This window comes from Phasianus colchicus, chromosome 15, assembly GCF_987193195.1.
Source record: "Phasianus colchicus chromosome 15, bPhaCol1.hap1.1, whole genome shotgun sequence".
NCBI lineage: Eukaryota > Metazoa > Chordata > Aves > Galliformes > Phasianidae > Phasianus > Phasianus colchicus.
Genome location: NC_143450.1, coordinates 13476593 through 13489916, shown reverse-complemented (window position 1 = coordinate 13489916; position 13324 = coordinate 13476593). Strand labels below are relative to the sequence as shown.

The 13324-nt window shown below is 54.2% G+C and overlaps 1 protein-coding gene across 3 annotated transcripts; it reads left to right on the top strand.

Annotated features, from left to right (window-relative positions):
* Positions 1-29: 29 nt before the first annotated feature.
* On the top strand, positions 30-12873 carry LOC116232133 (proton-coupled amino acid transporter 1-like). 3 transcript variants are annotated; one of them, XM_031598252.2, is made up of 11 exons: positions 30-119; positions 1177-1360; positions 1603-1693; positions 1964-2052; positions 2262-2357; positions 3046-3130; positions 3969-4187; positions 4333-4431; positions 5773-5939; positions 8644-8813; positions 11143-12873. In XM_031598252.2, the coding sequence occupies exons 2-11, from the start codon at positions 1218-1220 to the stop codon at positions 11406-11408; spliced, it is 1425 nt and encodes a 474-aa protein (XP_031454112.1). In that variant the 5' UTR covers positions 30-119; positions 1177-1217; the 3' UTR covers positions 11409-12873. The 3 variants fall into 3 exon arrangements, with proteins under 3 accessions (XP_031454112.1, XP_031454113.1, XP_031454111.1); XM_031598253.2 differs by having other exon boundaries at positions 39-119; positions 1213-1360; XM_031598251.2 differs by lacking the exon at positions 30-119 and having other exon boundaries at positions 685-1360.
* Positions 12874-13324: the final 451 nt, after the last annotated feature.

The following is a 13324-nucleotide window of genomic DNA, read 5'->3' as shown; positions in this document are numbered from 1 at the left end:
CCCTTTTTGCCTTCACTTCTCCCCGTGCGCATGCGCTGGCCGGGCACGGTCAGCTGAGCGGGCTGTCACGTGACGGCGCGGCCGAAGGAGCGGGGCCGGCCGGCCGGGGCGGCGGCGAGGTGCGGGGCCGGGGTCGGGCGGGGCGGGGGCAGCAGCGGCAGCGGCAGCAGCAGCAGCAGCTTATGGGGCCCGGGGTGATTGACAGCTGGTGGGGAAACGGCCTGCGGGTGAGGCCAGCTGTGAGCTGCCTCTGGCCGCGAGGCGATGATCTCCGCTGCGCGTGGAGCAGAAACACGCGTGGAAGCGGCGCGCTGCTGGGCGATGCCCGAGCAGCCGGGCGGGCTGGGGAGCGGGGAACGGGGATGCGGGGGGTGCGCGGGAGGGGGTGAAGTTGGTTATCTGGGACGGGTGGCCCCTCCCGCGTCGCTGCTCGCCCGCCGCCGATGACGAACAGCTCCCTGTGTAAACTCCGGCCGCAGTCCTCACCTGCTCGCATCGCCCGGCTGGCCCTGGGCACCGTGACGTGGCCGCGCCGTGATTTATGGCGTTGCCGGGTTGCTCTGAGCCCGGCGGTGCTGCTCCACGGGCCGGTTGCTGCACGCTGCTCCGGCCGCGGGCGGAGCGGTGATGCTGGGTTGCAGCGCTGAGGAGCGGCAGGTGGTTGGGTTTGCGGTGCTGATGGGCTCTGAGCTGTGCTGCCCTTTGGGGACCCTTGGGGTGGTGGCACCGAGGGGTGCTCGCTGCTTGCTGCCCCCTTTGGCCTGGGGACAAACTTGTCCCCGTGTCCCGGAGTGTCCTTTAGAACCCGGATGGGGGCTGAAGGAGGGAGTAGGAGAAGTGAAATTGTGCAGGGAAGGTCAGGAGGATTGGGGCTATGGAAGCACACCTGTGGTGCAGGATGTGGGCCATTTCCTCGTGGCTGTCTGCAAAGGGACACCCCGTGGGTGTGCTTATAACGGGGCAGCAGCCCAGGGTAAAGTGCTTGGGACTTTTGACCTGGGGCCACGTGGCTAGCAGCCGGGGCGGGCACACTGCCCTATAAATGCCAGCTGTGCTGCCAGCTGCACTACCAGCAGTCAGTCCCTCCTGCCATGGCTGATGTCAAAGAGCCCGCGGTGGCAGAGCCAGCTGTCCCCATGGAGCCCCGTGTCCCCATGGAGCCTGGTGTCCCCACAGGGCCGGATGTCCCTGCTGATGCTGCTCCATCCTCAGGGGCCATGTCCACTCGACGGCTGCGCAGCGAGGACTACAATGACTACAGCTCTACTGATGTGACCCCGGAGGGCAGCCCGCCTGCAGGCATCAATGGCTTCGCACGGCCCGAGTCCTACCAGCGCTTTGGGGAGAGCAATGGGACCACGTGAGTGCCCACCTGGGGTGGGGAAGAGCTGGGGTCTGCATCCTGCAGGGTAAGAGAGGTGATCCTGCCCCTCTGTGCTGGTGGGGCTTCATTTGGAGTGTTGTATCCAGATATGGAGCTCTCGGTGCAGGAGAGACGTGGTCCTGTTGGAGTGTGTCCAGAGGAGAGTCCCAAAAATCCTGCAAGGATGGGCTGAGAGCTGGGGCTGTGATTCTATGATCCCTTCACCTTCTGTTCCTCAGGTGGTACCAGACCCTGATCCATCTCCTGAAGGGGAATATTGGCACCGGGCTGCTGGGGCTGCCCCTGGCTCTGAAGAATGCTGGCATCCTGGTAAGCAGCTCCTCACCTTGTGGCAATGGGGTTGTTGTGTGCTCCCCATGCTATGCTCTGCATGTAAATAGAAAGGATTAAATAGACCAGAAAACCTTTTTCTTTTATCCAGCTTATGCTCCCTTTGTTACCTTTGTAATAGCAGAGCACGAGATAGTTGGAAAAAGAGTTCAATATTGGTGTTTTGCTACATCCTAACTGCCACAACATGCTTGTTCTTCACATATCTGGGACTTCCTGTGGGATTATTCTCCCCTCTCTTCCCTGCAGCTGGGTCCCCTGAGCCTGCTGGTGATGGGTGTTGTGGCTGTGCACTGCATGAGCATCCTGGTGAAATGCGCCCACCACTTCTGCTACAGGTAAGGAGCAGCACCTGTCCTCCCACAGCTCTTCCATCCTTCCTTCTGGCCCCTGGGGTTTCCCTGGGGCCTCCCAGCAGCAGGCTGCCCACGTGAAGCCTCAACCAGCAGTTGTTTTTGGGGCTTTATCACCAGCTGTTTACCCATGAGTGCCACCATGGGGGCCAGCAAGTGGAACTGAGGTGATATCCCTTTTTTCTCTCTCCCAGGTTCCAGAAGCAGTTTTTGGACTACGGGGGGACTGTGATGTATGGGCTGGAGTCAACACCCATTGCCTGGTTGAGGACACATGCTGTCTGGGGAAGGTACTGCTGCCCCCAGGGCAGGGCTTGGCTGTAACTGATGTTGGGGCAGTGCTGGCAAACAGCACCAGGAAAAGAGGAGGGTAACGCTGGGATCTTTCACTTAGGCAGATGAATCTTAAGGGACGTGCTCTTACTTCAGTATAGTACTGAAAGGGTGGGAGAAGCATCTGCAGTGTTGGGAGTATGAGAGATAATGGTCTCACATTGTGCCAGGGGAGGTTCAGGCTGCAGTTTAAGAAACATTTGTCAGAAAGAGCAGTGATGCAGTGGCACTGCTGCCCAGGGAGGTTGTGGGGTCACCATCCCTGGAGGTGTTTGAGAACCACAGAGATGTGGCACTGAGGGATGTAGTTATGGGCACAGTGGGGGTGGGCTGGGGTTGAAATTGGGGATCTTAGGTGTCTGTTCCATCCTTAATGATTCTGTGAGTCTCTGATTAAAAATGAAGGAATAATGCATGTGGCAATGTTGGCTGGTGCTGACCCCACTGAGGGATGGGAGTGGGGATGGGGGAGCCCAAGGTCTGTGGGGCTGGCTGGGGTTTCGTTCACTTTTCCAAGCATGGAAGAGAAGTGACCTGCACATCCCAGCCTTTGAGGAACGGAGTGTTGTAGCTGAGTTTGAGCTAACCCAGCTGTGCCCCTATTTCTGAATGGCCCCTTTACTGAGTGCTCTTTTCCTTTCCTAGGCGTGTGGTGGGACTCTTTCTGATCCTCACTCAGCTGGGTTTCTGCTGTGTGTACTTTGTCTTTCTGGCTGACAATCTGAGGCAGGTGAGGCTCCCGCTGTTTCCCAACCCTTCCCTCAACAAAGCTCTGGTTTCTGTGATGGGTGCTGCTTTGGAAGATACAAATCCTATACCTGAGCAGTTCATGCCCTACAATTTTGTGAGGATGGCTTGGAGCTGCCTGTATTGGCCAAGAGGAGCAGAGGCTCCTTCCTGGGAGGGGATGCAGGAATGGGGTCACAGAGGAAGCATTGTGCTTCTGATGTGCTGCCCAGCACGCTAATTGCCTTATCGATACTCCGTATGGACAGCAGTGCACAGTGGCATGGCATGAATCTCTCTTGGTCTTGTTTGCGTTCCATTTTTTTGCCTCATCCTGTGGCCCTGGAGCTTAATTACAGGTTGTGTTGGAAGAGTTTCCTTCTGCCAAGCATTGGGAGAAAATAAACAGAAACCCTGAACCTGCCTGGCTCCTGTGCTGCAGGAAGCTGCCAGTACATCAGTCCTTGTTCACAGCCCCTGTATGGCTCGGTGCTTTGCAGATGATGCTGATCATCACTCCCCCTGTGTGCTTCTACAGTCACAGTCAGGTTTCTCCCACCACAGCTGTGCCCTTTGCCTCTTTACATGGGGCTGGGTGCAGTACTGTCAGTGATGGGGGGTGGGCAGCACGCCTGTGCTCTGGGGAGGTTCAGCCACACAGTTCCTGGGGCAGAGCCCTCTGTGGAGCTGAGAACATGGCCTGGAGCACCTGTGGGGTGAAAGAGCCTAAGGGAAGGATGAATGACTTCTATTGGGAAAAGCAGAGTTAGTCTGCTTGGCCTGGGGTGGGCTTCCAACATCCATCACCATGGGATTCATCAGGCATTCCTGTGCTTTCCCAGGTTGTATCCTCTGCCAACAGCACCACCACTGACTGCCAGTCCAACAGGACGGTGACCCTCACACCTACCATGGACTCCCGGCTCTACATGCTGTCCCTGCTGCCTTTTGTGGTGCTGCTGTCATTCATCCAGAATCTCAAGGTCCTGTCCATCTTTTCCATGCTGGCCAACGTGGCCATGCTCATCAGCCTTGTTGTGATCTACCAGTACATTGTCAGGGTACGTTGTGCTGCCCTGTGTGTTGGCAGAGCTTGGTGGTGGAGTTGGGGTGGTGATGTTGTGTAGTGGCCTTTCCCTCTGCCCCATGGGGAAGGGAGCTGTGGGGATGAGCTGTGCTCTGAGCTGCATGTGGGCTGTTTTCCAGGACATCCCCGATCCCAGCACCCTGCCTCTCGCTGCAGCCTGGAAGACCTACCCTCTGTTTTTTGGCACAGCCATCTTTGCTTTTGAAGGCATCGGGGTGGTAAGTCCTGGTGTGTGGCTCAGCCCCCGCTCGGGCTTGCAGTCAGCACCTGCTCTGCACCACAGCTGTATTTGCAGATGGATTTTTCAGGTTGTAGCCCAGCTTCTGGGTGATGCTGTTGGCCCCAGGCTGTCTCCTGGGTCAAACTTCATTGCGTGTGCTCCAAACCTCAGGTGGGTGCTGTGAGCTGGGCTCTCCAGGAGCTTCACAAAGCCTTAGGCTCTGCGATTAGAGCCAGATTGTGGCTGGGGGCAAAAGCATAGCACAGCAACATATGATCCATTCCCCTTTCTGCTGGCATCACCTTCCTTCAGCCACGCAGCCCCAGCCCACACAGTGCCAGCTTGACATGTGCCTTGTGTATGAGGCTGTAAACGTATGCATCCCATCTCTGGCTGGTCTGCGCCGCACTGAGCGAGTTGTCTTGGGCTGCACATAAAGTACACACCATATAGTTAATGTATATAAGTAGGAAAGCTCTTTTTATTTCTTTATAATTTTTATTTAAACATAAAAAAGGGAAAGAGGGCAACAAAAAGATAAAAGGAGCGGGTTGGCTGCATCTGCTGTAAACAGAGGAGCTGGGAAGGAGGCGGGGTGGGTGGGAAGCATAATGGCCCACTGAGATGCTGCGGGTTGTTTCCGGAGCTCCCTTCAAAGAAGGAAGAAGTGTTTTCATCTCATAATAGGAGATAGCAGTGTAAACATGGGGCTGCAGCGTGCCAGGTCCCTGCAGGAGGGGCATTTGCAGAGTGCTGTGCCCAGGACAGAGGGCTCGTGCTAGAGCATGGCGCACACACACACACACACACACACACATACATATGCACAGCTGGGAGGTGGAGCAGCACATAAAACCTATTCTGATCCTGCTGCATCAGCACTGTGTCCCTGTCTCTTTCCTTGAAATGCCCACTACCCAAGGACGGCTATAAAAGAAAATATATATATATAGTTGCTGAAATACTTGAAGCAAATAGCAGTATAAAGACAGAGGGTTGTCCCTGCTCTTTTTTTTTATCCCCTTTTTTTATTGCCTTACCTGTTTGCAATCTGCCCATACATACTTGCAGGGTGAGGAAAAAGGGTTTCAGCCTTTTCAGTCTTTGCTGTGAGTAATAGCTGTAAAGCACTGTCCCACTGGGCTGGGAGCAGAGGATTCACATCTCTGGGGCAGCAGCTGGTGGGGTCTCCAGATTCCTTGCATGGCCCTGCGTGCTGGGCATGGCCCTGGTTGCAGAGTGCAGCCCTCAGCCCCATGGTTGCCCTGCAGGGCTGGGAATGCAAGGAATGGGGAGGACCCCCTGTTCCATCCTCTTCTTCCTCCTGCTCCTTTCACAGGTGCTGCCTCTGGAAAACAAGATGAAGAACCCACGGCAGTTCCCTGTGATCCTCTATGTGGGGATGACAATCGTTACCATCCTGTACATCAGCCTGGGTGTGCTGGGCTACCTGCGCTTCGGGGCGGCCATCCAGGCCAGCATAACACTCAACCTACCCAACTGCTGGTGAGTGCTGCCCAGGGATGTTGTCCTTACTTGCTCATGTGAGCCTGGAGGGGGACAAAACAACCTGAGGGAGCTGTCACCCACATCCTCTTTGATTTTTCCCTTGGGATTGGGTGGTTGTGTGCTGCAGTGCTCTGTATTTATCCTGGAGGAGAATGCAAGCAGTTCCTCTGCCTTTGGGACGAGAAGTGTGGAGGCTCTTAGCATTCAAATGTTGGGCAGGACTCAGGGTTTTGAGTTTGTGAGGCTGTTGTGGTCACCCTGTGGGGCTGGGAGCTCTTCCAGATGAGGTCTCTGGCTGTGCATGGTGCTGGGTCACACTGCCAGCCCCTACTCACAGCTGACCCATATTGCTGGCAGCCTCAGCTGTGTCTACTCCAAAGGAACACGTTCTCTTTAGAAGAGGATAAAGTGACTCAGGCTACAGGAAGATCCTACATCACATCTGTATTTCTAGGAGCATCTCCACTTTCTGGTTGGGGGTGGGCAGAGCAGGGCTGTCAGGCAGGGCAGAGCAGCGTGGCCCTTTGGCAGCAGGCACGGGGAAGCCCAGCAGCACAGGACAGGAGTGCTGTGTCTGCAGTGACTCAGAGCGTGGAATGCTTCCGTGTCAGTGCATGTTTCTTCCTGGCAGAACACCTGATGTAAGCTGTAAACACTGAACTTGGAAATGTGTTATCTGTCTTGTTAAAGGCAAATAACTGGGACAGGGGCTGGGAAACTCAGGCTGAAGTCTCGAGGAGTTATTCCCAGGCATGTGTTGCCCAGGAGGTGATGGGTGAAGGTTTGCTTTGGGAGCAAGTGCTTTGCCAGCAGGTTTTCTCTTCAATGGCACAAGACAGCAGCTGCAGAAGGGTCAGAAAGGCTTGGGGTGAGAGATCTATCAGTATGGGAACAGGTGAGGTCTGAACAGAGGATGCTGCACCCTTCCTTCACTGCAGCCATTGCCTGGAGGTCTTCAGGAGCACATTTAGTGAATGTGTACTGGGATCGTTGAGATAGAGGGTGACTCAGGGCTTTTCAGCCTCATTGCTCTGTAACCACAGCTTCCTCGAGCGATGAGTGTCGGTGCCCAGGGCTGACCACAGCCTCCTGAAATACCGTTCCTTACAGCCTCTGGAGTTGCTTCATCCTGAAAGGTGCCATCCTGAATGGGAAGGAGGGGCAGATGTTGGCTGCGTGCAGCCCGTTGGAGGTGTGCAGTGACCAAACTTACGGCCAGAGGAGGATTTCCCTGCCCATGTGGCCTTGGGTTTTCTGTTGGTCAGAACTGGTTCTTGAGCTCTTCCTCTTCTTGGTATTCAGACTGCCCTTTTGTCCTCACCCGACCAGTGCACGACTGAGACCCAGCCTTAATCTGAACCTTTTCTTTTTTTAATTTTATTTTAATAACATCTCTTAAACATAGATTGCCTTCGAGCACTTAATTGCTTTATGACATTCCCTTAATCAAGCAGTAGGAGATGAGGAGCATAGGATAGGTGGCTCAAGGCTACTGTGCACCTGGGCTTGGGAGCACAGTGTGCTCAGCTGAGCGCTGCCCTCTGGACTCTGCTGATAGCTCTGCCCTTTGTTGGCTGCAGAATCGCTGGGTAATGAGGTTTGGAGAGAGGATGGTGAGATGGTTGGGTCTGACCACCTGCTCAAAGCAGAACCTGCTTCAGTGTTGAGTGTCAATAAGGATGGAGACTCCCAGCCTCCCTGTGCCCATGTCATGGTGCTGACTGACCCTTCTGGATGCAGCTCTGCTGCCTCTCTGATTCCTGTTTCCCTGAGTAGAGCCTATTTTTGTCTTCTCCACGTCCTCGCAGATGATAAATCCCACCTGGTTGTAAGCAGGAAAAAAGTATCTATTTCCCTTTGTTCAAGCCAGTAGTGGAGTTTTCCTAGTGAAGCTCAAGCTGATCACCACCTCTGGGGTGGGTGATGGACACAGCTCCATTCTGGGTCATGGGCTGAGAACAGGCACAGCAGGCTGTGGGCAGTATCGGTGCTGCTGCCCATCTCTGTGGTCGGGGTGTTTCCTAATGCTTGGGTATCTGGGTGTTGTCTGTGTGTGGTCACCTTGTGTCACTGCACACCTTGACCTGGTCAGGCAGCCATAGCCTGCACCTCTCTATGGGCAGTGCTGACCCTGCAGGATGCACTGCTTTGTGCAGTGCTGGCATACACGAGTGTCTAGATATCAGATGGGTGCCTCATGTCAAGGAGCATGTTGGGCTCCAGCCCCCAGGCCAGGGACATAACAGGTTTCCCCATGCCCTTGGGAGGAGTTAGGAGCAGAACACCACTCTGTATGATTTGTTTTTATTTTGAAACAGCCCTTTGCATCTGTGCCCAGGAGATTTCCCAAGGGGAAGCAGCACTTGGGAGGCTGCTGGCCCCACTGTTGACCTGCTGCTCCTTACAAAGAGCTGGAGCCTCTAATTAGGTGTGGGCATGTTGCAATGGCTTGGATGCTGTGCTATCTCCTTGCTGTCTCTTGCACAAGAGGTGTCTCAGTGGGTTGAATGCATTAGCTCTTAATGTGCCAGAAGGAAAAGAGCTGAGATGCAGAAGTCCTTATAGGCAGTGTTCCTGCTCTGCTTTATGCATTTGGAATCATAGTATCTCCCAGGTTGGAAGGACACCATAAGGACCATTGAGTCCAACTCCTAGATTGGCACAGGAACACATCTCACTGTTCTCTCCTTCTCATTTGCAGGCTGTACCAAGCTGTCAAGCTGCTCTTCTCCTTTGGGATTTTCTTCACCTATGCTGTGCAGTTCTACGTCCCTGCTGAGATCATCATCCCACCACTGGTTGCCCGTGTGCCAGAGCGCTGGGGCTGGCTGGTCAACCTGCTGCTGCGGGTGGTCCTGGTTGGCATCACCTGTGAGTAGAAAGCAGCCTGTCCCAGAGCCTTTGTCCCGCTGTCTGAGTCCCACTGAATTTGGAGGAGCCATCAAATCCCATCAGATTTTGTAGAATGCATCCCAGCAGCTGATCTGGTGCTTGGGCAGCCCACATCTGGAGCTTTGGAAGGGTGCAGATGCAGCAGGAGTGAGCTCTTCTCACCCAAAAGCCATGTGCTGGCTAGAACAGCAAAACCTGGGGGCACCCTCTGCTCCTTCAGCTTGGAGTTGAGGGTTGGAAGGCTTTTTCAGGTGGCTTTTACTGACTGTAGCTCAGAGAGGGCTGTGATCTGTCCCAGCTCTGCACTGAGGTACAGCCTGGTGCTTGCTGTAGAAGTCATTTGTTATGTGCAGCTGCTCCCAGGAGTTTGAAGTTCGGTCGAACACGTGATGTTAGCAGTTGGGAATGAGGTTTGGCCTATTTTCCTGCTTAAAGGGAAAAATCTGAACTGAGAAAAGCAAACTTGTAGAAGCTTAAAGGGCATCAGCTCAGTGAAGCACAGGGGTGTCTGATTTTTGGCTGGCTTTGATTCCTGTAAACTAAGTCTTGGCTGTTCTCAGCACAGCTGAGATGCTTCACTGAGCTTCCAGGCATCGCCCCCCCGAAGCACAGCGTTCCTGCATGGCGTGGTGCTGCCAGTGCATCAGAGCTGAGCATTACAGACCTGATCCTGTGTCTCAGTAGCTCTGGTTTGGGCTTGGCTGCATCATGGCCAGGAGCTGTGTGTCTGTCTGCTCTGCAGCCGAAGTCACTTCCTCATCCCATTATTGCTCAGCGCGTGAGAAGAGGAAGCTTTGATCTTGCTGCCTTTCATTTCCTCAAAATGAGAGAAGAAAAACCTCTCGGTGTCTGTTCTGCCATTTTCCACCCTCACGTGGCAGAGCTTCAGGAACTTTTGATCTTGGGCCCTGTCCTTCCTGCCCTGCAGAGCTGAGATCCCATTGGGCTCTGGTGTTGGAGAGGCTCAGAAGTTGGGGTGCACCAGACTGGGAACAGGGCTGATAGCAGCACTCGTGCCCACTGCTTGGGGGTGGAAAAGCAGCAGGGTGTTGGAAGGACACTGGTGCCTTTGTACCTCCTCCCCTTTTCATATAAGAAATTGCTGTTGGCAAGGATAAAAGCAGTCGGGGGGCTGCGTGAATATTCATGGCATGAGCATGTGGCCACAGAACATCGTGGCTTTGGCTTCCAAAGAGAGGATGCAATTTGGTGTATGGGTGTCTTTCAAGCTCAGACTTCAAACCCAGCGCCCTTAAAACCCCCTTGGAACGAATCCCTGTGGAAAGCACGGCCGTTCCCCTGGAGGCAGAGGGCTGCAGCTGGCACTTCAGCTCTGTTTTAGGGGAAGGAGGGGGTTCATTCTGTTTGCTGGGAGCCCACGGAGTGCTGTGGGGGTGGGCTGAGGATATGTTGCCCAAAGCCTGGTGCTGCGGATGCTCTTGGAGCATGAATGCTGCAGAGTTTGCAGCCACTCATTGGAAGCTGGAAGGAGGCTTCTGGGGGATTTTCCTTTGCTGCAAATGTTCCCCTCCGAGCTGTGCTCTGGGGGCACAGAGGCTCTGACTGCTTACCAACCACACACATTCATTCAGGGTGGGCTTTTCCCCACGCCTCCTCTTTTTGTGGGCTCTCTAAGGTTTTATAGCTCCCCAGGTGTGAGGCAGAGACCTGGGGGGTGCGGGGGAGATGGGACTGGGGATGCTTCAGTGAGCAGCACTCTTCTACTGGGGCACTGCCCAGCCCTCTGCAGCAGCATATATATTCATCAGCTCAGTGAAAAGCCTTAATTGCTTGGGGGGCTGTTGCTGGAAGAATGCAACCTTCTGTTCAAGGCTCAGAGAAAGTTGCAGGGTCACCTTGCAAGCAGTGGCATGGGACAGCTTTGCTTCAACAGCTCCTAGCTCAGAGCAGGGTCCAGCTCTTGGGGGTAACGTGTCCAGATGTGGAGTCCTCAGTACAGGAGAGACATGGATCTGTTGGATTTCCTCCAGAGGAGGGCCACAAAGTGATCTGAGGGATGGAACACCTACCCTACAGAGGGTAGGCTGAGAAGAGAAGGCTTTAGGGAGATTTTTATGATAAGAGTGGTGAGGCAGTGGCACGGGTTGCCCAGAGAGATGATGGTGCCCCATTCCTACAGACACCCAAGGTCAGGCTGGAGGGACTCTGAGCACCTGATGGAGCTGTGAGTGTCCCTGTTCAGTGCAGTGGAGTTGGACCAGATGGCCTTTAATGGTCCCTTCCAACTCAAACGATTCTGTGATTCTATGAGCTCCTGACCACCCTACTGCCCTCTCCCCCCCCCCAGGTGTGCTGGCCATCCTCATCCCCCGCCTGGACATCGTCATCTCGCTGGTGGGCTCAGTCAGCAGCAGCGCGCTGGCTCTCATCTTCCCCCCGCTGCTGGAGATTGCCACCTACTACACAGAGGGCATGCACCCTCTGCTCATTGCCAAGGACGTGCTCATCAGCCTCTTCGGCTTCGTTGGCTTCGTGGTGGGCACCTATGAGGCGCTGGTGGAGCTGGCTACGCCTGCTGCTGTCATCAATGGCACCAGCACCTCGGGGCAGTGACGGTCCCCGCTGAGTGGTGGCACGCAGACCTGGTGCTCAGCCTTCTCCTCCTGCAGAACGTGGTGGGTTTGGGCTGCGAGGGGTGGGGGTGGCACAGCACTCATCCCCTCCACACTCCTGTACATAGTTACTTTGGGGAGGGGGGATCCTGGGGACGTAGACTTTATTTTTTATTTTTATTTTATTTTTTAATCCTTCCCATATTTCCCCCATCCCATCACTCTGGGACTGCTCTTCTCTGTGCCAGTTTGTTGCGTTGTTTTTTTTTTTGTTGTTGTTGTTTTGTTTTTTTCCCCTTCCCCCACCCCACCTCTCAGCACTTTATTTTACAGCAACGAAGAAACCTCAGCTCAGGTTGGAGGTGCAGAGCTGCCTCTTCACCCTGGCCCTCCGGGATGCAGAGCAGCGCTGGGTGTGAGCACTGCTGGTGCAGGTCCTGCTGTGCTCTGGTTTCCAGCTCTTTCATGCAGAGAGGGCTGCCATGGAAGGTTCTTTTAGTTCTTTTTTTTTTTTTTCTTCTCCCTGCACACATACCCCTCACATGGTTTTTGGCATTAGGAATTCAGGTGTGCAGAGCCCATGCTCTGCAGAAACACAGCGCCTTGTTTGCCGCGCTCTGGCTGCATCTGCAGTCCTCCACTGAATGTCACACCCCCAATAAGAACACTGATCATGTTGTTTTCCCTCCTGGCCCCAGTGACAGCTCCCAGCAGGAGGCAGCCCGTTGCACTGCTCCCTCTCCTTCTGCTGCTGGTACTGGGGCAGGTGCACACAGGGGGCACAGACTCCAGCCTTGCCACACTTTGCCTTTCTGCTGCTTTTTTTTTCATTATTTTTTTATTTTAAGGCAGATGAGGGCAAATGAATCCTCCATTGGGTATTTCATACTGGTGGTGCAGCTGCACTCAGGAGAGGAAGGGCGCACAGAACGGTGTGCACGCAGCCAGCAGGGCTCTGGGCTCCCTGCAGGTGGGAGAGGTGCAATATCTGTGCCCAGTGCTGGCACTGCTGTCCCCTGGGAGGGGATGGCTGGCAGTCCCAACAGGAGGGACGGCCCTGTTCTGGGGTACAGCTGTGTGATTGCTGTGTCCCCAGCACTGGGGTTGGTGGGTTTGCTGGAGTGGTGCATAGCACTGAGTTTGCTTTGTGCTCACAGGGCACCATGGCAATGTTAAGCAGTGTCTGGTGGAGTTTTTTTGGTTTTATTGGGCTGAAGCACAGTGGGCTGGTGGGAAACACATGGGATACCAGGAGGACCTGGTACGGGACCAAGGGGACACAGAAATGTGACACTTGTGTGTTGTAGCTGCTCTGTGACCAGGGGAATTGTGTATATACAAAGGTGATTAATGTCCGTGTCGTGTGCCTATGGATATTGTCAGTGTGGGTCGCTGCCTACTGCTGCAGCACCTGAATCATGTATCTCACTTTAATCAATAAATAAGAATTATTTTTTACGTGGAAAGGCTCCGCGATGAGGTGGGGCTCCTCTCCCCCACGCCCAGAGGAGCAGGAAGGCTGGGAGATGTGAGGGGAGCCCAATAGGGTGCCTGGAGCAGCAGTTTGCTGTCAGCACCAGTGATTTCCTATGGCTTTGCAAAACTTGGCCTTGCTTGCAAGTGCTGCACCAGTGCAGTGCTGGGGTGCTGCTGTACAAACTGAGGTGGTATTCTCAGGGCAGCCCTTTGCTGGAGCCATGTCCCTGTTGCAAAGGAATCAGAGTTATTTGATGAAATCACAATAGTAAAAACAAACAAACAAACCAACTCTTTTAATACTTTGCAAAAAAAAAAAAAAAAAAAAAATCAATGAAATGGCAAAAAAAATATTACATCAAACAACCGACCAAAGTAAACCTCTCACAAGAAACAATACAACCCCCAGCAGGAGGACGGATGGACCAGCCTGTGGGCAGC